The following is a 21,172-nucleotide window of genomic DNA, read 5'->3' on the forward strand; positions in this document are numbered from 1 at the left end:
TGTCTGTATGAATATCATTTGCAATATGTTTGGCTTACTTTCGCATGCACAATTTGTTCTTTGATTTATTGAATGGCCCCACTAACTATGAATTCGCAAAAGCAGCGAACAATAAATTCATCTAGTTGGTCGAAGGACGGTGGTCCTTTGGAGATTCGATTAATGGCGTCATAAAGCCATTTGCAAGGTGTCACTGCCACAAAGGACGAACTAGGACAATGGAAACCCAGTGGCCAAGAGGAGCTGATGTATCCACAAAAGAGCCAAGAATAGCTTTCGCCTCGATATCACATATTACACAGTGTTAATACTAATAAAAATCAGCCGTCCTTGAAATTACTTCCTGACTTGGCAGTCTTACGCATTCTCCAAAAATAACCACTTAATCTGCATCCGCACTATTACCAACAAGCTTAAGCCTTTAAATGGATGCCAGTACGGAATGTGGAAGCCGGTTAGTTTGGCACTTGCATCCAGCAGATGCCCTGCATTTGAGCACGGGGCCAAGTGCACTCACATAATTCCTGCCCTCAAATGCAGTAAATACAAATTTATTTTACACTCCTACATTTTCGGTTGGCCAGAGGCGGCGAGAAAGGGTAGTTTTCGCGCTGGGGATGGGGGTCGTAGTGCTGGTAACATTGTTGCCAGCTTTATGGGGCAACAACAGGCACAACAACCGACATGTACACAAAACAATTATTGCCCGTAGGTAATTTAGTGGAGAAAACATTACCAGCAAACCCGAGGAGCAAACGAGTCCGGCAGAGAAATGTTTTATGTCTGCCAGGTCCCTCGATGCCGCCTCTTTCGCCAGCGATTTTTGGGCCCTCCTCCTATTTCTTCTTGGCTGAAGTGTGCGCTTAAAATAATTCCAGTTAAACATGGCCCACAATTTGCTTATGGCCCCGACCGGCATTTCCTCGCATTTCGGCAATTTCGGCCAGGCAAAGTTTGCTGGTTAGGAAAAGTAGCAGAAGAGCTTTCCTCGCTTTCCTGGCCTGTCATTCAAGTGGAGTTTCCATGCGGATTTCTTTTGGCCCCAAGGCTTGCGGCTGCAGAAGTGATTATGTGATTATATGAGGCCAAGATCTCAGAGGGCAATTCCCTGAAAACGATGGAGCAAGACGGAGCTAAGAGATTGGTAGGAAATGGTGTTTCACAATGTAGTTGATTCTACTGTACTTTTATTTCCTTACATAGCACCAATAACACCAATTTGAGTAGCATGATTATTACTATAAGATAATATTTTGTGTGGAGTTACAAGACGAAAATGCATGGTCATTCCAGCTATTCTGAATTATTATAATTGTGTGAAGATCTATTTTTGATGTCTAATTTGATTAGTTTTGTATAACTTAACTAGCATATATGTTTAGATAGCTACAACATTTGTCTTAGACGAACGCCGTACTTTCTGTAAACGCTCCACAAAGTCTCAGCTTCTCCCCGGTTACAATAGCCCTCATGAACTGAGGGCCCAAATACAGCCCCTTCTCTGTGCTCTTGGTGTCCCCATCCAATCGAATGATGTAATCCTTGCTTATCAGCCGCTTGGCCATGTCCTCCTCCAGCTTGGGTATGAGTATGTCATACAAAGTGTCATCGCCAGCTGCGGTCAGTCTTCGGTTTACAATCGTGCAACAGTTGTCATTGCGGAGGATCTCCTCGAACTGAAGTTTCACTTGCTGAAGAGTGCTTCTGTTCGGATAGCCCGATAGTCGCTCGAAGCACTTGAACTGGTAGAACCGACGCTCCAACTCGGCCAGGTCATCCAATAAGGGTTTTATTGGCGTTGGGTCATCCGAATGAGAGCGCGAGAGACGGCAGAGATCGCTGAGTAGTTTCTCTATCTGGGCGCTGAATAAATCTTCCAGCTTGGCATTGCTTAGAATGTCCTGTGAATTGGTGTTTATTAAGATACATTTTTTACGAGTTGAATATTACTTACTGCTAGTTTCAGTATAGCTGAGTGCAGTAGGGGAATTATGGTCAGATTGTAGATCTCGTGCATTTTCCGGGTCTCCATATAGTGCAGCACTTTCAAAGCTTCGTTGGTGTCGTCGAACAGCCTTTTTTGTCTGCTCACAGGAACGGCTTGGGCCTGCTCCCACACCTTCTGCCAGGTGTTGCCCTCAGTGGTCATTCGAATACTTAGTTTATGCTGCACCTGGCCCAGTTCTGTAATAAAGCATGACATGGATAAATGTTTAATCTTGATCAAATGTGAGCCACGTACCATCAGTGACCTCCTCCCAGTCTTTGGGACTGTACCAGCGTATAAAGTCCTCCATTGCGCCCCTGGGATTGGCGGCCTTGAACGCCTCCATATCGGAGAGCAATGAAGTGCACATCATTTGGGTGGATAGGCCGGAACCGGGTCCCAGTTTCAGCATAACTTCGGCATCGTCCTCCAGCTGATCCTCGGTCTTTGGAACCGGGTCCTGCGTCTCTGGGATATACAGATACTCATCGGGCTCCTCCAGCAATCGCTCGTTGTTCAAACGCCTGAGGCGACCCTCGGGCTTCAGACTGAGAACTGCTTTTGTGGGTGAGCCCGCACCGGCAGTCAGATCATCGCAGTCAAAGAACTCGCCCTCGTCGTCGTCCTCATCCTCATCCTCATCGTCTTCCCCAAGCTCCTCCTTCTCGGCACTAGCTTTTCGCACCATTCCCTCGGATTTTCTTTTGCTATTCGCCTCCCGTTGCACGCGACGCTCCACGCAAACGTTGAGCATCTGGAGTTTCTGGTGGAGGAGGCAGGTGCGCGTGTCGGGAAAGCCAGCGGAAATTCTGGGGGAAATCCAGAGCACTCGAAGGTGTTAGCATGTTGAGAACAACAGCGGAGGTGTTGATACATTCACTTAATTAATTAGGTTTATGCTGTTTGGTTTCGTTTATGTGCCTTATTGGATTCTCTTCTGCTTACATATTTAACTTTTTCAACGCTTCAGTGGGCTTTAAAGAAACTGCCTTCTCCTCTGTGATTGTAACTTCACTTCTTCTTTGAATCACAGTGTTCAAGTTTGAGATTTCATCTGAGTCTTAATTTATGCTCCAACCTTTTCATGGCTGGGCCAAATCTACCGCCGCCTTGTGGGCATATCAGTCACATTCTTCGGGCCAATCTCAGTCGCCGACTTGACAATAAACCCGACAAAGGCGGCCAAAAGCGAGCTCTCTCGGCCAAGTCGCCATGCATACATCGGGCTAACTATGGGAGGGTCCCACGTACAGACACACATATCTATCCCCTTCTGGAAGCCAATTGATATTCACGCTCATCATGGCTGTCAACGCGTGCGTGGCCCTCTGGTCTTGCATAGCCAATGAGCCCGAGAAGTGGCGGTGACTCAGCCCCAAGAGTTCGGTGAACTTTTGGAGCGGAGTAGGTTTGGAGCTGAGTGTGTTTGGGCCCGGCTACATGGGCTGCATTAGGGGGAAGTGAGTTATTTCGACCAGGACGGTGGCTGCCTGTTGGGCAACCGAAAAAGGGGAGCCCGGCAGCTCCTGTAGCTCCTGCAGCTCCTGCAGCTCCTGCACTTGGCATTTGCATAAAAGTTGCCTTATTAGTGGCTGCGTGGACAGCTGCAGCAGAGGAGCAGCTGCTTAAAAGGTTTTTAAAGTGGCTAAAATTGCACTCAACTTGACAGCGGGCGACCGAGCAAGCTGGCTGACAAATGGCTCTTGGCTTTTATTGACCTAATGTTGGCCACTTGACAATGTCCCTTTCCTAGGCATTTGGCCATCTCATCTCCTCGACACACTCATTTTGGCTGCACTAAAATAAGAACATCAAGTGTGCTCCAAGTCATTAATTCTATGTCTATTTCTGCCGGGTTTTTGCCCACCATCGCCATCCCCCATTGGGTTGCCCCAATAAACTAGCCCGAGTTACGTTTATTTTTGTGTGGGCAACAGAACAATTTAGTCGGCTTCAATGGCCAAAAGGATAAGCTGCGGTTAAATGGCAATTGTTTTTTGGCCTCAGAGCCAAAATGGAATGCTAAAGCCGGAATATTTAAAAGGGGATTTTGCCAGGGGATTTCCAAGGAATTTATTGGATAATTCAAGCACCAGGAAGTGCGACAACTTAACAGTATCAAATATTTATTAATTTAAAGTGCTTTATTAGCTTTAACAAATTAGTTAACCTCAAAGCTTTGCCTTTGACCTTTTCAAAGGATTCTAACCCTTCCAACGCCGCGCTGAAAGTTAATTCTCCCCTGAAAATGCAAAATTAATATGCCCCGAAACGGCTTCAAACTTCATCGGTTCAAGCTCAAAAAGCAACCCAGTTCATGGTGCTGCTCTCGATTTAATTCCTGTGGCTAAGCTGACCCAAAAAATGATCAACCCACGCACTCACACCTTGCCAATCTGACCCGAAAAGCAGCCAGTTCTATATATAATCCCATCTATATATAAACTTTTCAATTGACAACTTTTTCCTCGAGAGCACAGAACACAAAAAACAAACTCACTTTTTCCAACCTCAGAAATTCTAATCCACTTAAATGCTTAACAGCATTATGTGACCTTAAGCCCACAGCCGCCCCCGAGCCACGCCCACAAGAAGAATGCCCGGCTTTTGCTGAATAAAACTTCAATTAAAACATTTTTGTGCCTAGAGGTGTGTGATGGGACCAGAAGATTGCCCAACTTGGCCCGCAAGGCAGGTGGTTGAAAAAATCTGCCAAAACAAAAACAGAGCGCAAAAAAATTAACCGCTCGACCATTGTCTAAAAATGCAAATTTGCCAAGCCACCGACCGCCAAAAAATAAAAAAGAGTGAATAATTATGCGGCCACAACAAAAGAAACAGCCACCGAGTGAGAGAAATAGGAAAATCATTTGCACCTCTCAAGTTTTCGGCTGAGCAGGCAAAAAGGTGCACTTTTTGCAATACCCTGGGCTAAACTGAGTTAAATACAACATTTTTGAGTTATAAATATAGTAAGGATATAGAATAGCCTGGGCTAACCTGAGTTAAATACAACATTTTTGAGGTTTAAATGTAGTAAAGATATAGAAACTTATGACTCTATTCTGTACACGTTTTAGGTGGCAAATTCAGGGATTCCGTTTATAAATAGCCCATCCTTTCGATGGGAAAATGTAATTTAAGCTGTCTTTTCGATTTCCATTTATTCAGTAGCACTGCATTTTCCGCTTTGTTTTCCCGCTGCAATTTTCGCACTTTGCGCGCATTAAAAAATTTAGTGATGCAATTAATACGCAGAAGAAAACAAGAAAAGGCGACTCGCCGCGAATGAAAGAAAGGGAATAAAATGGTGCAAGAATTTTTTAATTAAATTTGTGGCCAGACAGCTGAGTGAGAAATGAGAAAGAGCCGGACGAGTGGCGAGTGCACAGTGGAGCTTGAAATATATTTCTGCCCGCTGCTTTTTTGCGGATTTAGCCACGTAATGCAATTTATAAGTTGAATTAAGGAAGAGACAGCCCAGCAAAAACCCCCAATTGCCATGAAAAATGAAGTCAGGCGCATCGGAAAAATTGAGACATCAAACTCGAGAGCCTCCGCTGCCCCCGGGGATTTATCTTATGGATTTCGGATTTCGGATCTCAGGTTTTGGGTTTCGGGTTGCGGATTCAGGGAGGCGTGACACAGCTGCCCAGATGGAGGAAAAACTATCAATCAAAAGACAAAATGTTGATTATTATTTGCGATGCAGCGGAGCGTGCAGTTTAATTATTACTCTGCGGTTGCCCGCCAGTTGCAGAGGAGCGAAAAAGTGGGGGTCTTGAATTTGCAATCGACTAACATCTCCAAAAACTGCGGCTTTCAATTTAAATTATACGGGAAATCTGTACAGCAAATTGTATTATTTGATTGATTAGGGCACGGCAACTTTAAGTGCGCAGCATTTTCCCGAAACGATTGTTCAGCAATGCACAAGTTTTTCTCGTTTCATGATTTCCTCTAAACACTCGCAAAACACTAATTTGATTAATTTATTTTGCATCTGCATTGATTTGACCGAAGAAGAACAGCAGGCAGTCCATTCACCTGTGCCCCTTCATCTGAAATTTCTGCTTGAAATCACATAATATAACAATGATCTGCGGGAATAAAAACTGTCTCAGACAATAACAAGCAAAGGAGGAGAAAAGTGTGTGTCATCATAACTCATGATTATGCAAAAAGGTCAACAGCTTCTTTGCTGACCCTTAAGTCATCGTCCATTGTTTGCATGGTGCCACTTTTTTGGGGGTTCAAAAGGGGTTCAAAGGGGTTAAAGGCGCAAAAAGGGGACTGGTGAAAAGGGGGCAATATCACGAGCTTGGCTTTTTTATGATGCGGCCAAATTAAATTAAATGGCCAACAAAAAGCTGCGCCGCGCAACACTTTTTATTTCGAGCGTTTGGCGGCGGTTGCTGTTTTTGAAAAGGAGTCCCCAAAGGGTTGCGAAGGATTTACGTTCGCTACGTCTTGCTCACCCTGGTTTTTATGCCTATTTTATGGCCAAAAGAGGAGCGGAAGAGGCCAGCTCAAGCACCTCGTTTGACAGGCGCAGCCAGGCAGACGGGCAAATTAATCAAAACTAAACTGCCCCAAGGATCAGATCACTGGAATGGGATGCCATGGGATGCCATGGGATGGCATGAGATGGGGCTCCTCTTTCACGCACTGTTTGCTGTCTAACGAGCATGAAAATGAAATTGAAAGTAGCCTGCCAAAACTGATTGATAAAGCTTGTCCAGTTGCCCAGTCGCCCACTTGCACTTCCCCTGCAGTGAGAAAAACATCATGTCATTTGTGAGCTAGTAGAAAAATGCATGCGCCATCTACAGATTAGAAGCATCTCCATCACTTTTACTTTATTTTTTGCTGTGCACACTTCTACTCGTAGACACTTACCCCAATGCGTATCCTTGACCAACTGACCAGTGAAGGATACCAGAAAACGGGGGAGATTTGCCTGCCAGGCGACAGTATTAATTGGGTAATTTATTGCCGGACTGTCCCAGACAACCTTCACTTTTTCACTGAGCCCCAGGATTCACTCTCTCCAACTGAGCGCCGTCTTTTCCCATTTACTTCTTGCAGCTCTATGCCGGCACCAAGATGAGACCAGGCCGAACGACAACAGCTTTACCAGCAGCGACCACGCCCCTGCTCCTGCTCCTGCTGCTCCCACTCATCCTGGGCAGGCTCCACTTGGCCCACGCCCAGTGTCCTTGGCAGAGGGATGTGCCCGACCTGCAGACGAGCTGCATCTGCGCCTACAATCTGGGCAGGGAGCTGTCCGTGCAATGCGACCAGGTGGGAATAGATTCTTAGTTTACTTCCAGTGTGTCATATGGTATCCAAGCTTCTCATTAAGTCCATACCTTTAATACTTAAGTCGCTGGTCTTACAACCCTTTATTTCCTGTTATCCAGGTGGACTTCTCTCAGCTCCTGGCTGCGATGAACACCCATGCCCGCCTGAAGCCCGTGGATTTGCTGTACGTGAACAACTCCACGATTGCCGAGTTGCCCAATGCCGTTTTCAGCAATTTGAGCCTGCACAATGTGCAGCTCTCGAGCTGCGGCATCCAGAGGATTGCGACGGGTGCCTTTAAGGGCCAGGAGTCGGTGTTGCGGAACCTCAATCTGCAGGATAATCTGCTGGCCGACGTGCCGGTGGAGGCGCTCAAGGTTCTGGGCAAGCTGAACCTGCTGGATTTGTCCAAAAATCAGCTCACTCACATTCCCGACGACGCCTTTGTGGGCCTGACAAAGCTCTCCACCCTCAAACTGAACGATAACAATGTTACCCTGGCCAGCAATGCATTTAGGGGGCTGGAGCAGAACCTGAAGAACCTAAACCTGAAGGGCACAAAGCAGCGAAAGGTACCGGAAAGTATCAGGGGTCTGAAGAGCCTGGCCTTCCTAGATCTCTCCCAAAATGGCATCAAAGAACTGCCGGGAGCGGGCGGAATCCGGGTTTTCGATGGTCTGGACGCTCTGACGGCCCTGAATCTGGAGAGGAATCTCATCCAGAGCATTGGCGAAACGGCATTTGCCGGCGTGCGAAAAACACTGAGCTCGCTGAGTTTGCTCAATAACCTGCTGGCCGAATTTCCCATCGGAGCTGTGCACTCCCTAAAGGAGCTGCGTGTCCTGGACATTGGCTTCAATCTGCTGACCAGCCTGCCGGAGGCCGCCTTCCGGGGCAATCCGGGCATCACCCTGCTGGCCCTGGACGGAAATCCACTGAGCAGCGTGCCCGAAGGCGCCTTCGCCCATCTGAATGCCACACTCCGCGGACTCTCCCTCGGAGGCAGGTTCCTCCACTGCGACTGCAAGCTGCGATGGGTGGCCGAGTGGATTCGCAACGGCGACTTGCAGGTGAGTGCTGAATGCAATCGAGAATCGGAGCTGGATGCCACACAAATCATTTCAATTAATTCTAACCAATCTTCAATTTGCCCAAACTCTTTGAAGCTATAAGCTTCTACATAAATGTTTAATGGACTCGTTTCCAGGGATTCCTTATATATTTCAATTCAATTTGATACCAACAATTTCTTTGCTAAATGTAAACGACAAATTCCAGCATCCCTAGCACATTTTTTTTGATTGTCTCGATAAAACTTATCAAATGGCCCATTTCCGATTGGCTCTCTTTGCCAACTTGCCAACTTTCGTTTCATTAACTGTGTTTTGGTTTGGCCACATGGCCTTAGGTTACATCGCGCGAACGGAATCCCCAGTTCTGTGGCACCCCACCTCGCTTCCGGGACCGCGGCTTCTACTCCATTCAGCCGGAGGAGCTGAGTTGCCCGGACATTGCCGATGCGGCCCTCCGTGGACCCGTCGGCCTGGCCGACAACCTGAAGCCCACTCTGCCCTCGTCGCCCGACTCCGTGGAATATGAAACTGGCACGGGCACGGGAACGGGTACAGTGGGCACTGGCACAGCTGCCTCTGCTCCGGTGACCAGCAGTGTGAGCAGCACCACCTCGGCAACGACACCCACAACAACCACAACGAGCACCACAGCGGAGCCAACGACCAGGAGTAGTACGGTGAGTGGGCAGGTGATAAAACCGGGCGGCATCGTTAAGTTAACAATTGCGGGCAAATAAATGCAAAAAAAGGGCGGAAGTATATCATGGTGGCATAAAGTGTCCGTACATTGCCGTTTCCTCGCCTACACTTTGTCACATAAATCAAGGGACATTATTCGCACTCCGTTGATGGTTCATTCTTAAAGTACTTAAATCAAGTAAACAAATTTAGTAGAACTTTAAGAGTTAACTATCGAGTTTATACATGTGATACCTATACATTTTGCTATACCAACTCCAACAGACTCGTCCCCCGACCAAGGCAACTACAACGATATCGGCCACCACAGCCTCGCCAGCTGCCAATCCCACGGTGAATGGAACGGGCACAGTTCAGGCCACCTCCATCACGACGAGCAGCAGCTCCTCCTCCTCCTCCTCATCCTCCACGTCCACGGGTCACGGCAATGGCAAGCAGGCGCCGGGCTGGCGCCAAGGAGTGACCAATGGCAATGGCAATAGTGCAGGAGCAGGAGGCCTCCACAAGCCGCAGAGGCCACCACTTGTCCTGGGCTATCCACCGCAGCGGGGCACTCGCATCGACGATGCCAACGAGGTGCAGGTGAAGCACGCGTTCCGGCAGGATAGCTCCGTGATCATCCAGTGGGACTCGGACACGGCGAATATCCTGGGATTCCGCGTGGTCTACCGCCTGTTCGGCGAGAAGGCCTTCAAGCAGGGACCACCGCTGGAGTCCAGCGAGCGCGAGTTCAAGATCAAGAATGTGCCGGCCCAGGAGTGCATCATCGTGTGCGTCATCTCGCTGGAGGAGCTCCACGTGACCCCGGAGACGGTGCCCTACCAGCAGTGCCGCGAGGTTCGCACGGTCGCCTCGCAGGCCTCCAACATGGACAAGATAACGATTGCGGCCAGTGCGGCCATTTGTGGCACCATCATTGTGGCCGTGATTGTCTTCATCGCTGCCAGCAGGTGGGTTCCTATACACTTTGAATACTCCACTCCACTCCTTTCCTTTCCTTCCCGGCCAAAGAGTTATTACCCAGCAACTGAGCCACGGACAAAGCCAATTGCTGTGCAAAGTGGCTGGCTGATTTATCGCAGGTCCTTAAGTCTTGCCACTTTCCTATACAGTGTATTCTTGGAATTTGTTACGCTCTGCGCTGAGCAAAGTATCTTTACACTTCATCATCTTTCGGTGCAACCCATTGTACTCTGCTAAGGGTTATTGTAATTTGTTTAGGAAGGCTGTTAAGATTATCATTGACTCCACTTGCAGGCCAAACAAAGAGTTCGAACACAGGTATGCCCTCCTGAATTTGGACAAACTGTGATGCCTCTCCTTTGTTTCATATATATTATCCAGGCCATGTAATTTATTTTTATCTACGCAGTCCAGCTATGTGAAGTGCAGGACTTTCATTAAGTAGCTTACTATGCGAAGCTCGAAAAGTAATTCGTAACTAGGTGAATCGCCGTTTAGAACTATAAAACGAGATAAATGATGCGATTGCTTGTTTGGCAAGGGTATTTAGGACCCCCATTTCTTTGCGAGACTCATCCTTGCCCCGTTTGTATCTTTCGCAGACGCTCCCGCAAACTGCAAAGCAGCCAGCAGAAGAGTCCGCTGCCAATTGGAGGTCTGCCCGTTAATTGCTGCGGTCCGACCGGTTCACCGGGACCACTTGGCTCCATTGCAACGCTATCGGCATTTAACAATCACAAGGTGAGTAGTCCAATCTCCACCCTCTGGGCCTCCACTTGGTTTGGCTCGAGGAGGAGCTTGCCAAGAGCCAAGAAATTGTTGCCACTTCTGGCTCCCGGCTGGCTGGCCAACTAAATAGCTGGCTGACTAGCTGACTGGCTGACTGGCTGACTGGCTGACTTTCTGTCCGGATTGCCGGATAGCTGACTGTCTGGGATGGGGGACTTAGTCCATGACTACGGGAAATTGGCAACGACGCGATTTGATGGCTGTTGATTGCATTTATGGAGGCAGCACATTAAGTGGAGCGCGGCTCAGATAAATAATGCGAGTGCAAAAGTATTTCAGATTGGCAATCTTCCGTTTCTACTTTTTGGCAAGGCTGCTTTCAAAATAGTTCAGCACCCAATTAAGTAGCAGAAGGTGGTCAAAATCGCTAGTTGAGCGTGTGGAAATGGAAAGTTAAGTGAAAGAGTTAAGTTTAAGCCTAGAAATCTGCTTTGCAGGAATGGGATCAAGTGTCGGCCTACAGTGGTCGCTCGATACCGCGGCCGCGCATATATCCCGTGGAGCAGCCGGATGATATGAGGAGCCACTTCTCCGGAATGCCCGGCAAGGTGGGCAAATCAAGGTGAGTCGACTCTTTAGCCTTCTGCAATCCGCGGCGAACCAAACATTTGCCCTGCATTCCGTGCCTGCTGCATTATTTACACTTATTATTTATTTCGTTCGTTCGATTCGATTGTTTCATTGTTTGTTTATGCATTACACTCACACACTCACACACATGCCCACAAACCACAACCGCACACCCACTCGCCCACACACACGCCACTACAGTAGATCCCTGGCGGACGGACAGTCGCAGCACAGCTTCTCGAACAACTCGCACCGCGGCTACTTGGGCAGCGCCTTCCCCTCGAACCTGGTGAACTCCCGGCCGGAACTGCGCCAGTCCCGCCAGTCGCTGGCCGCCGCCTCGGAGCGCATGTCCCGCGCCTCCTATGCGGGATCCATTCACGGCGGGAACGGAGGAGGCGGTGGGCTGGGCGGCAACGGAGGAGGCGGAGGCAACGGACTGCCCGTGAGCAGCCTGATGGCCATGAGCGGAATGGTGGGCGGCGGCGGACCGGCCAGCATCGCCTCCAGCGCCCGGAGATCCCGACCGCGCTCCAGATCCCGGGAGCAGCTGAACACCACCCACATACATAACCATCGACCGGGAAGTCGGTAAGTAGAGCACCAGAGTCCGGCCAGACAAACTAATTAAATGCAGCTCACACCCACTACGAGATCGTCGTTAAACGCGCATTATCACGGATTACAAATCACACAGCCCAAACAACACTTTCAATTCTTTCTTTTTTTGTTTCTGATTTCCGACTTTTGCGTTGAAAATTTCTTAATTCAATGGCTTTTGTTTGTTGCTATTTTAATTAGTTTTTTATGAATGGGGTGGGGCCGTCTCCTAAAATTTCAATGCCAGATTTAAGCGCAAGTTTCTCGGAAATCGTGAGAAAAATAGCCAGTTATTGATTAATGAGCCAGTTGTTTATCAAACACCTTTGACTCGTGTGCGCTGTTTCACATTTCACCTTGAACTTAGAGGATGACTACATATGCATACCTTTGATTGATGGTTCCTACTCAAGTTCTTGGTTCTGCTTACCAGTAACTTGTTATTCGTTTAAACGATTCGCCCGAACCTGAGTACAAAATAGAGATTAATCTACCATAAATACTAACTGCTTTCAGAGTAATTAACTTGGCTTTTCCAAGCCCGAACCGAAACACTTTCGAACTCCTTCCCCGCTTTACTCTCAGCCTTGATTGGCAACTATCCATCGCCGCAATCAAATCAAACTTTCATTGATGTGTTCAAAAATTCTGTAACTGCGGTGTGTACATGCATTCCTTTCACCAGTCCACTAACTACTAACCCAAAGGCCCCTTCCATTCCCATACCCCGCTGTATAAATTTCCACTGATTCCATTAATTTTAATTGCGTTTCGCTTCGATTCGAGCATTTCTACTGTTTTGCTGCACAAACGCATTGGGCAATGCGTCAGTGTTGCACTAGTGAATCTCTGATATAATCGATGCAACCGCCAACCGAATGGCTGGCTTTCTGGATTACTTTGCAGATACTCGCAGGCGGGATCGACGCACACGCTGAACAACTACTGCGACACATCGGACAACTGGACGGATCACGACATGGACATCTATATGGCCCGCAATCCGACGACGCGCAACGGTTTAGTGCCATTATGAGGGCGACTCACGTTGTCCTGATATTTCAATGTTGTATTAAACTGGGATGGCATCTTCTGACAATATCTGACGCCGACCATTGAGGGGCGCGGGGGCAGGGGGCATGGTCGGCGTCAGCAGCAGCAGCAGCAGCAGCAGCAACAACATCAGCAACTGCAACATCAGCAGCAGCAGCGGCAGCATCATCAACTGCAACAGTTGAGGAACGAGCGACATCAACAACGACACAGAAACAATCAGCAATGGGAGCAGCCATATCAGCCAGCACAGCAGCAACATCAACGATTACACTACTATATGCCGCAGACGGAGCGCTGCACCTCGCCCCCCGACGTGGTGCCCCGAGCAGCCAATTTCCATAATAGCAACACCACCAGTACTGGCCACCCCGACAACAGCAACAGCAACAGCAACAGCCACAACAGCAACACAACCAGCAGCTGCAACAGCGCCCAGCAGCAGCAAGCGTCGCTGGCTTTGATGACAGCAGCGCTGGGAGATGCAACTTCAGCAACAGCAGCAGCAGCAGCAGCCAGTGGCATCGTTGTCGAGAACTATTTTAACGAATATGAACGTCAGGAAATCATCTATCATCATCCCACAAGCAGGAGCAGCAGCAGCAGCAGCAGCAGTAGTGCGGCCGCAACACGCCACGTTCCCCGCAGCAACGCCTTCCGTTTACAGCTACCCGCAATGGCAACGGCCACGACTAACAATATTTTATATAATATCAGTAATAAGCATGATGCAACCGGCAACAACGGCAGCATCGGCAATTATAAGGCGCATACGTTTAGTGATAGCTGTAATTGTACATGTAATTGTAGTCTAAGCGAGGAGGAGGAGATGAACCAGGAGACACCCGAGACAGCCGAAGTGACAGCAGCAGCTGGGCAGGATGGGAGGCAGGAGGGCTCATCCTTGGCCAGCACCTCAGTGTCGAGCATAGAGCAAGTGCGGCGAGAACAGCAGGGGCAGGAAGTGTCCTTGTCTCTGAACTTGACATTGGCTGACGCGGGGGCAGATGCTGCTGCGGATGCAGCAGACGCCTCTGCAGACAGGGCCGAGCTTTGAGTGCAGCTCCTTGATGCTGCTGCTGTCACGGCCTCTCGGAATTCTGGGATCTGCATAATGCATAATAATGGCACGGCAGACGTTGAGGTGTAGTACAGAGGAATAGATATTTTTATACGCTGTTTAGAGTGCAATAACACAACTTTCCCCAGTTCTTTCTGCAGTTATCGAAGAACTACAACTTAAGTCAATATGGTACTAAACCCTTACACTTAATAGCTGTTAGACTAACTAATGACTAGCGCGTAAGGAGGCGGGGTCATTGGCGCTGGGATAGACAGGCACAGAAGTCGCTGAGAGAGCACAAAAAGCAATATGTACATAATCTAGAATGAGCAACAGCCAGTCCTATAAGGTGTAGTTTACCCGAACGCAATTCAAAGTTTAAAGGTTTTCAAGGTAGTTAAGAGCCAAATAACCAATTGTAGTAGGTCGAATTAACGTTTCACACACCTCAAACCATTCCCCCTACATTCGCTAGTCTAGAACTCTTATAATTTCCTTAAATTCATTTACTTTCACTCTATGTTCGTCTGTCCCAGCCCCGAGCTGATCACCCATTCCAGTAGTTTGAAGCAACCAAACCATTTACTGCCTGAACAGTTTAAGTTTAACTCACATTGAAGTCAGTTTCAGTTTCAGCTTCAGTTTCAGTTTCAGTTCGAAATCGATTTTAAGTCTAGACTTGTTTCATTTCGTTGTGTACAGAAGCTTCAATCGAAACTTTACGTGCTAAGTTCTGTCTTACGTTTATGCTTTTTACTTTCGGTAAGATTTTAATAAAAGAGTACATTACACATCTTTGGTTTTATTTGCCCTCGTTTGGTTTGTATGCCTGCTTGCTAGTCGAGCGCCTGTACATCGATGTATATAGAAGTTCGTAGGCTTAAGCGTTCGAAACGATTTCGGTTCATCATTATCCTAGCTTTACCATTATCATTGTCGTTGGAGGGACGGGTCCGGATAAACAGTCCGGGTCAGTCCGGCGAAACACAGTTGACAGTTAACAATATTTAGTGCCCGTGGGCCGGATTCCGCTGGGAGCCACAACAAGTCCATGTCTGGCACTAGATACTTAGTGCAGTAAGCTAATATCTACTCTATATTCTACACACTAGTCCTAAGAACCAGTTGTAGGCCAGGCTTTGAGCATTAGACCAGTAAGCACAATTTAGGTGGAAAACGGGAGCAATTATTTAGAACAAGAAGTAAGCAAATATTCCAATAAACATAGGCAATAAATTCAGAGAAAGAACAAACTAAATATGTTTCCGTTGAACGTTTCCCTTTAAAGCAAGCCAATGAGAAGTAGAGGAACAAATATCCGCAATTAGCATAAGAAACTTTAAATCAAACTTAGTGTTAGCAATTACAATTTAATTAAACTGCCTTAGCACACTGAGAACGATGAAGAACGAAACGAGTGGGGAGAGGAGAGCACGTGCTTAAATTTAGTTTAGCTGCACTGGAAGAAATACAGCAACCGAGAGATGAGCAATACTAATGATAATCGGTGACACCAAAACTGCCAGCCACAAAAATATACACATATGTACATCATTCAACTAGGGGAGCAGTGGAGCACGTCCTTCAAAGGAGCCCTTCTCTGGAGTAACTACGAAGTAAAACGAAGACACCAACCGATTCCGAGGGAGATGAGATAACACCACCAATTCAACGCAGTTAGAGTTATAGTACACGATCCCATAATTAATGTGCGTTATACTGTTAAATGTAAATCCAATTCAAGTGTTAACTTTGCGGCTTCACAGATTAGCAACTAAATTTACTAGACAATTTACGAAAAGTTTCGTTTTTGGTCCTTAGTTCGTACGCATCAAGTTCCGAATAAAGCATATTTTTGTTACTATCTGTCGACTGACAGCGTTTTACTCACCCGGGAACTGTGAGCGAGTTGTCCCACAGCAAGCGAAGCTGACGGGTGAAGGCCGCCCACGCCTGGGCCATGCCCTCGACGCTGCCCAGGTGGGCGTGGCAGGTGGCCAGCAGACAGCTGAGACGACAAATCAACGAATCGGGAACAGCGCTCTTAAATCGCATGGGGTCGAACTGAAAAATGACAAAAATCCATTAAGAAAGGTTTGTTCTAAGCTGCACTCAGCTGCACTCACCTTATCCTTGAAGCTCTTTTTGGCGTAGGGAAACAACGCCATCTCGGGATGCATATCGGGGAACAGATACGCCAACAGTTCGCTCAACTCGCTTTCGGTCATGGGACCAGGTAATCGCTTAGTTAATCCCGCCTGCGAGGGCAACTCAAAGCTGCCTTCTCTACGCTTTGTCAGCTTGTGCTCTGTGATGCGGTCCAAGGGATTGGATGCGGCCTCTGCTCCGCTGCTAGTGCCGGAGAAGTTTCTGCCCACAAAGGACTCCAGAGACCTAGTAACCTCTGCCACCGATTGGTAATCCCTCAGGCAGCAGGAGAGATACGATGAGGCTTCAACAGAGAGGTATACCTTGCCCAGCGGAGCTTTGGAGGGCACAAAGTCGCTCCTCTGCTCGCTATCAAAGGCCACGTGTTCGGACAGCTCTGGCCAGGTGTAGACCAGGTAGATTTCCGTGCGAGACTCGGGAGTGTAGCCATGTGGTAAGGCACAGAACTGCTGCACCTCCAGGTCCGAGACTTCTCCATCCACTACGGTATCCTCGGAGCTGAGGCCGTGGTCGAAGGGCACGTACATGGGCATGCGGATGCGCATGGTGTCCAGAGCGTAGGTGGTGCAAACGGAGATCATGGCCGCCTGGGAGTAGGAAGTGGGCACCTTTTCCCTGAATAGGGTGAGCAGACCCATCAGGAACCGACATTCTGGCGGGGCCTTCTCCAGTCCAATAAGCCTGAAATTGGTTCTCAGCGCAGGCGCCAGGGCCACGCCCGTGTAGAAGTTCCATTTGGGATCGTAGATCTGGACGAAGATGGGAACCACGCTCTGAACTTCGGCAGAAACAACGGCGACGGCGCTCAGGAAGAAGTTGAACTCCGAGGTGGACTTCATGTAGTTGAGAGTGCAATTCACGGGGTGGAGGACAATGAACCTCCTTAGTCCGTAGATCCTGGCCAGTATGTGCAGATCCTGCGAGCTCCTAATTGGAGGACCAAAGCTACTCCCAGTTGACATGAGGTCATGGTGGCAACTGGTGCGTTGCAGGCAGGAATTCTCCTTGGTCTCCTCCCTGGAGAGTTCCTCGTCCTCCAGGACGGCCTGGTGATACTCCACCTCAATGCCATTCTTCAACATGTCCAGCTTTTCCCTCTCCACCTTCCAATTGCAGGTAAAGATTTCCTCGGATTTGAGATTCCGCGATTCGGCATCTGCGGATACGTCCCATTTCTGGAGGATCTCGCCTAGCTGGGCGTTGAACACCTCCCAGTCGGAATCCGCACTGAAGTTCTCCCGGTAGAATTCGTTATCGTCGATTTCCTCGGCCATTTTATAGGAATTTGAACGCGTATAACAAAAGACAACAAACTTAAATCGCAGACAACAATGGACCAGCGCTGCCAGACCTTTGCGATTGGCCACATCAGCTTATTGTTATTGCCAGCATTGAAACAAGTGTTGGAAAGGAGAACCCAAATTTGGTTAGAACTTTAAAATCGTATTAAAAGTATATTAACGACAATCTATTTGTTTAAAGTTCCTCAAGCTGATTTCTCAATTTTATAAGAGTGTTTTGGAGATTCAATAATTATTTTACCCGAACGGAGGTTTGTATTTTTCATAAGAGAGTGAAGTATTTGGTACTTTTGTTGCCCATCCCTGCGAGTCCTCAAGCGATCTGGCAACGCACGACTAGCAACAAAACAGCTTTTTGTTTACCAAACTATTAATTTTGTATTTGCTAAAGAAAAGTTAAGAATTTGCACAATGTTTGCGGGCAAGCGAGTTAGGGCCCGGGCGAAGAACTTCACCATCGAGGAGGAGGAGATCCTGGAGAACCTGATCCTGGCGCACCGCGATGTCATCCGCAGCAAGCAGAAGGATCCGGCCATTTGGAGGAAGAAATCAGAGGCATGGAAGCAAATTGAGGCGGACTTCGCCCTTCAAACCGGAATGGAGCGTCCTTGGCAGGCTCTGCGGGAGAAGTACACCAACAACCTGCGGATGATGCGAAAGAACGGAACACTGAGTGATGAGGAGGCACAGACGGACGATGCACAGGAATCTGGGCAGAACTTGTCGATTTCAGAAGTTTCTTCGCTGGTTGGAGCTGCAAATAATGAAGAGAGTGAGTACAAGATAGCGGGATCACTAGCAACTACTTGCTATGACCAATTTCATAGAACATCTTATCACCAAGAGATGTGTACCTCTATAATCTTCCATGACAGGTTCTTGTACATCTGCAATTCAGTGCTATTTTTATCACTATTAAACTCTTTTATATAGGTAGCACCGATTTCGATCCGGAATACAGTCGCAAAAACAGCCTGAGAAACGCCTCTAGCGAAATTAAATTCGCGCCAAATAACTTACGCTACGCAGTTGGGAGCCCCAACTATGATGTTCTGAATTTAAAAGACGAGTCAGACCCCTTAGGCGAGGACACATCAAGTACCCTGAAGGAGGAGAGGCTCGTTCTAATCAAGCTGCAGCAGGAGTACTACCGAGGTGAAAACGTCCGGGCAGCCGAGAAGCACAAGATTGAGATGGAAAAGCAGAAATATGAGCTGGAGCAGCGCAAGGTGGAGCTGCGAAATATGCGCCTTAAAAGCGAACTTCTCGAAGCGGAAATTCTGGTAAAACGACCAAAAGTCGGCGCAAAGAATGCTTCTTCCTAAGGAGTTACTAGCTAATAGGATAGTTAAATTTACTTTGGTCCATCTAATTTCAGTGCTTTTCAATAATTACTATAAGTAAAGTCCTAGCTTACGATCAACAAAAGAAACTGAATTGATGTTAAACCAGAATTACAATTACATCTTCAAAAGATTTAATAATGTTTGTCATACTTCTAAACATTCGTCTACAAATTAACAAGTAAGCTGGATTTAAGCGGCGTTATCCCTCCTCAGTTCGAATGAATTGCTTGTTTATGCTCGGTCGTTCTGTTTGGTTGTATTTATTAATTTACATCGATCCATTCACTATGCAGTTGGGGACTTAAACGATAACCGCTCCTCTAGCCGACAACGAGGAGGCCCTCGCTGGGGAACTCGTGGGTGGGCACCTCCAAGTTGAGGGGCGCGGGTCCCTTGCGGATCCTACCGGAGGCGTCGTAGTGGGAGCCGTGGCAGGGGCAGTAGTAGCCACCCCAGTCGCCGGCGTTCGCGATGGGCACACAGCCCAGATGCGTGCACACTCCGATGACCACCAGCCACTCGGGCTTGATCACACGTTGCTAAAAAGAGAGTGGAGTAACAGCATGAGCGAAATTCCCAAAGGTTGTGGAGCTTAAGTGGAGAGTGGGTCGACTTCTGTGGCTGGCTTGTAAGCCATTCAAATTGACACACTCCAGGGTACCTACATCATCAGCCTCCGGATCGCGCAGCGTGGATGTGGGCACATTTCGCTCGGTCTCGATTTCCGCGGCGGTGCGGTGGCGGATGAACAGGGGCTTTCCGCGCCACTTGAAGGTAACAGACTTGCCCTCCGGGATGTCGGACAGCTTGATCTCGATCTTGGCCATGGCCAGCACTTCGGCGGAGGCGCTCATCGATCCAATGAAGGTGTTGACCAGACCCTTGGCCGCATAGGCACCGCCCACGGCTCCAGCGCCGACCATCAAGTAGGAGAAGGCCTTGCGCTCCTCGGCGGTCTCGTTGCGACGACGACTGTCCTTCACGGAGTCCCGGCGGTATGGCGAGAAGTCCGGCACCTGCAGGTCGGTGTGTGCCTGGCGGTTGGCTGGAAGGAAAGAGCGATTCATTAGGCATCCATTGATATGGGGTTTTAGATGTTTAGTAAGTCCTTTGGCTGATTGAGGTACGATTGCTTGTTTCGTGTAAACAATATGGTTTCAAGGTTGCCAAGGCTGAAGGTATGTTCCTTATAGCTGACGCTGGGTAACTTCTGCCAACTTGTGATATCTTGGCGTCCCTTTAAGATACTGGTGTCAAACTTCACATGATGGTAACCTTGATCGCGGAGATAGTGCATCCCAAGTTTGGTCGCAATCGGAGGAGTTTATCCCATTGATCCGATGTAAATTGCAGGTGAGCCAGTGATTGTTGTTATTGTACGAGGTTATGTTGAAATTACGTAAGGAAAGTTGGCGAATCCCCTCGAAGCCGAGTGCAAATCGAGTCCTGGCAGCATTTGCAACCTTTTAATCAACTTTTTCCGCGTATTTCCCGATCCATTCATTATGTAATGGCTGTGTTTTCAGCTGGCAGCTCGATGAAACTGCCTCGCAGAGCCTTACCCATCGAGTTGACGGCCACGCCGCTCGCTTTCAATCCTGTGGAGAGGACCTGGGCTCCGCCTCTGACGTAAGCACGCGACACGGCGTTCATCATTTTGTATGTTTTCCTATCAATTTAAATGATCACGAAAATTTCGACGTTTGTCGTTTTCGTCAATGAACCAGTGTGACCGCACTCAAATGCGTGCAAAATACCAGCCAGCCTGCAAATAATACCGCAATATACCAGTGTAGTCACGGGCAATACCAGTGCTACAGCAGTATTTCAGTGCTGCCCGCTGTTTGCATTTCAAGAGTTGCCACTACGAGTGCTCACTGACAGGGGCTGGTCGCTATTACACTTTCGTAACGTTTTTTTAAAGAATTACTATGAATTCTATTTGCAGAGAATATTCAGAGAATATATTAATTAATTTAAAAAATATATATAAAGGGCTAGTCTAGATATTTTAACTGCTGGGAAAAGCGCATGTATAGGAAAAGAATAAAGAGAAATAATAAAGAGTATTATTTTTTTTAACATTGCAACCAACCCTCAATGCATAAAAGCTTTTATTTTAATTTGAATCGATATGCATTTTATTTTTGAATAGAAAATCCTGCGTCGAATTAAATTGCATTTGTTTCACCTTGCCATTCAATCCTTTCATCCCCTTTCGATTTCCCCGAAAAGGTGAAGAGGCTTAGCATCCA

The 21,172-nt window shown here is 47.8% G+C and overlaps 4 protein-coding genes across 5 annotated transcripts in view; 2 read left to right on the plus strand and 2 right to left on the minus strand.

The window, feature by feature from the left end:
* LOC6543144 (leucine-rich repeat and fibronectin type-III domain-containing protein 2) overlaps window positions 1-15,965 on the plus strand; it is a 52,203-nt gene extending 36,238 nt beyond the window's left edge. Inside the window, exons 3-10 of one of the 2 annotated variants that reach the window (XM_001968266.3) lie at window positions 7,076-7,291; window positions 7,411-8,361; window positions 8,700-9,041; window positions 9,328-10,013; window positions 10,629-10,767; window positions 11,253-11,377; window positions 11,587-11,976; window positions 12,892-15,965. In XM_001968266.3, the coding sequence (XP_001968302.2) occupies window positions 7,094-7,291; window positions 7,411-8,361; window positions 8,700-9,041; window positions 9,328-10,013; window positions 10,629-10,767; window positions 11,253-11,377; window positions 11,587-11,976; window positions 12,892-13,021 (2,961 nt within the window). In that variant the 5' untranslated portion in view covers window positions 7,076-7,093 and the 3' untranslated portion in view covers window positions 13,022-15,965. The remainder of the gene's footprint in view (window positions 1-7,075; window positions 7,292-7,410; window positions 8,362-8,699; window positions 9,042-9,327; window positions 10,014-10,628; window positions 10,768-11,252; window positions 11,378-11,586; window positions 11,977-12,891) is intronic. The other variant, XM_026979455.1, reaches the window with a different exon arrangement.
* Window positions 1,162-17,638, minus strand: LOC6541877 (rab3 GTPase-activating protein catalytic subunit). The gene is made up of 5 exons (XM_001968265.3): window positions 16,228-17,638; window positions 15,993-16,165; window positions 2,243-2,796; window positions 1,955-2,184; window positions 1,162-1,901 (listed from the first exon to the last, which is right to left on the minus strand). Exons 1-5 carry the CDS (start codon window positions 17,542-17,544, stop codon window positions 1,401-1,403), a joined length of 2,775 nt encoding a protein of 924 aa, XP_001968301.1. The 5' UTR covers window positions 17,545-17,638; the 3' UTR covers window positions 1,162-1,400.
* Window positions 17,639-17,872: 234 nt separating this feature from the next.
* Window positions 17,873-19,052, plus strand: LOC6543030 (myb/SANT-like DNA-binding domain-containing protein 4). The gene is made up of 2 exons (XM_001968267.3): window positions 17,873-18,343; window positions 18,505-19,052. Exons 1-2 carry the CDS (start codon window positions 17,983-17,985, stop codon window positions 18,894-18,896), a joined length of 753 nt encoding a protein of 250 aa, XP_001968303.1. The 5' UTR covers window positions 17,873-17,982; the 3' UTR covers window positions 18,897-19,052.
* Window positions 19,053-19,147: 95 nt separating this feature from the next.
* Window positions 19,148-20,690, minus strand: LOC6543423 (cytochrome b-c1 complex subunit Rieske, mitochondrial). Its single transcript, XM_001968268.3, has 3 exons — window positions 20,480-20,690; window positions 19,583-19,962; window positions 19,148-19,456 (listed from the first exon to the last, which is right to left on the minus strand). Exons 1-3 carry the CDS (start codon window positions 20,571-20,573, stop codon window positions 19,238-19,240), a joined length of 693 nt encoding a protein of 230 aa, XP_001968304.1. The 5' UTR covers window positions 20,574-20,690; the 3' UTR covers window positions 19,148-19,237.
* Window positions 20,691-21,172: the final 482 nt, after the last annotated feature.

The sequence above is a fragment of the Drosophila erecta genome, unplaced genomic scaffold, assembly GCF_003286155.1.
Source record: "Drosophila erecta strain 14021-0224.00,06,07 unplaced genomic scaffold, DereRS2 tig00000055-arrow-pilon, whole genome shotgun sequence".
In the NCBI taxonomy this organism is placed as follows: Eukaryota; Metazoa; Arthropoda; class Insecta; order Diptera; family Drosophilidae; genus Drosophila; species Drosophila erecta.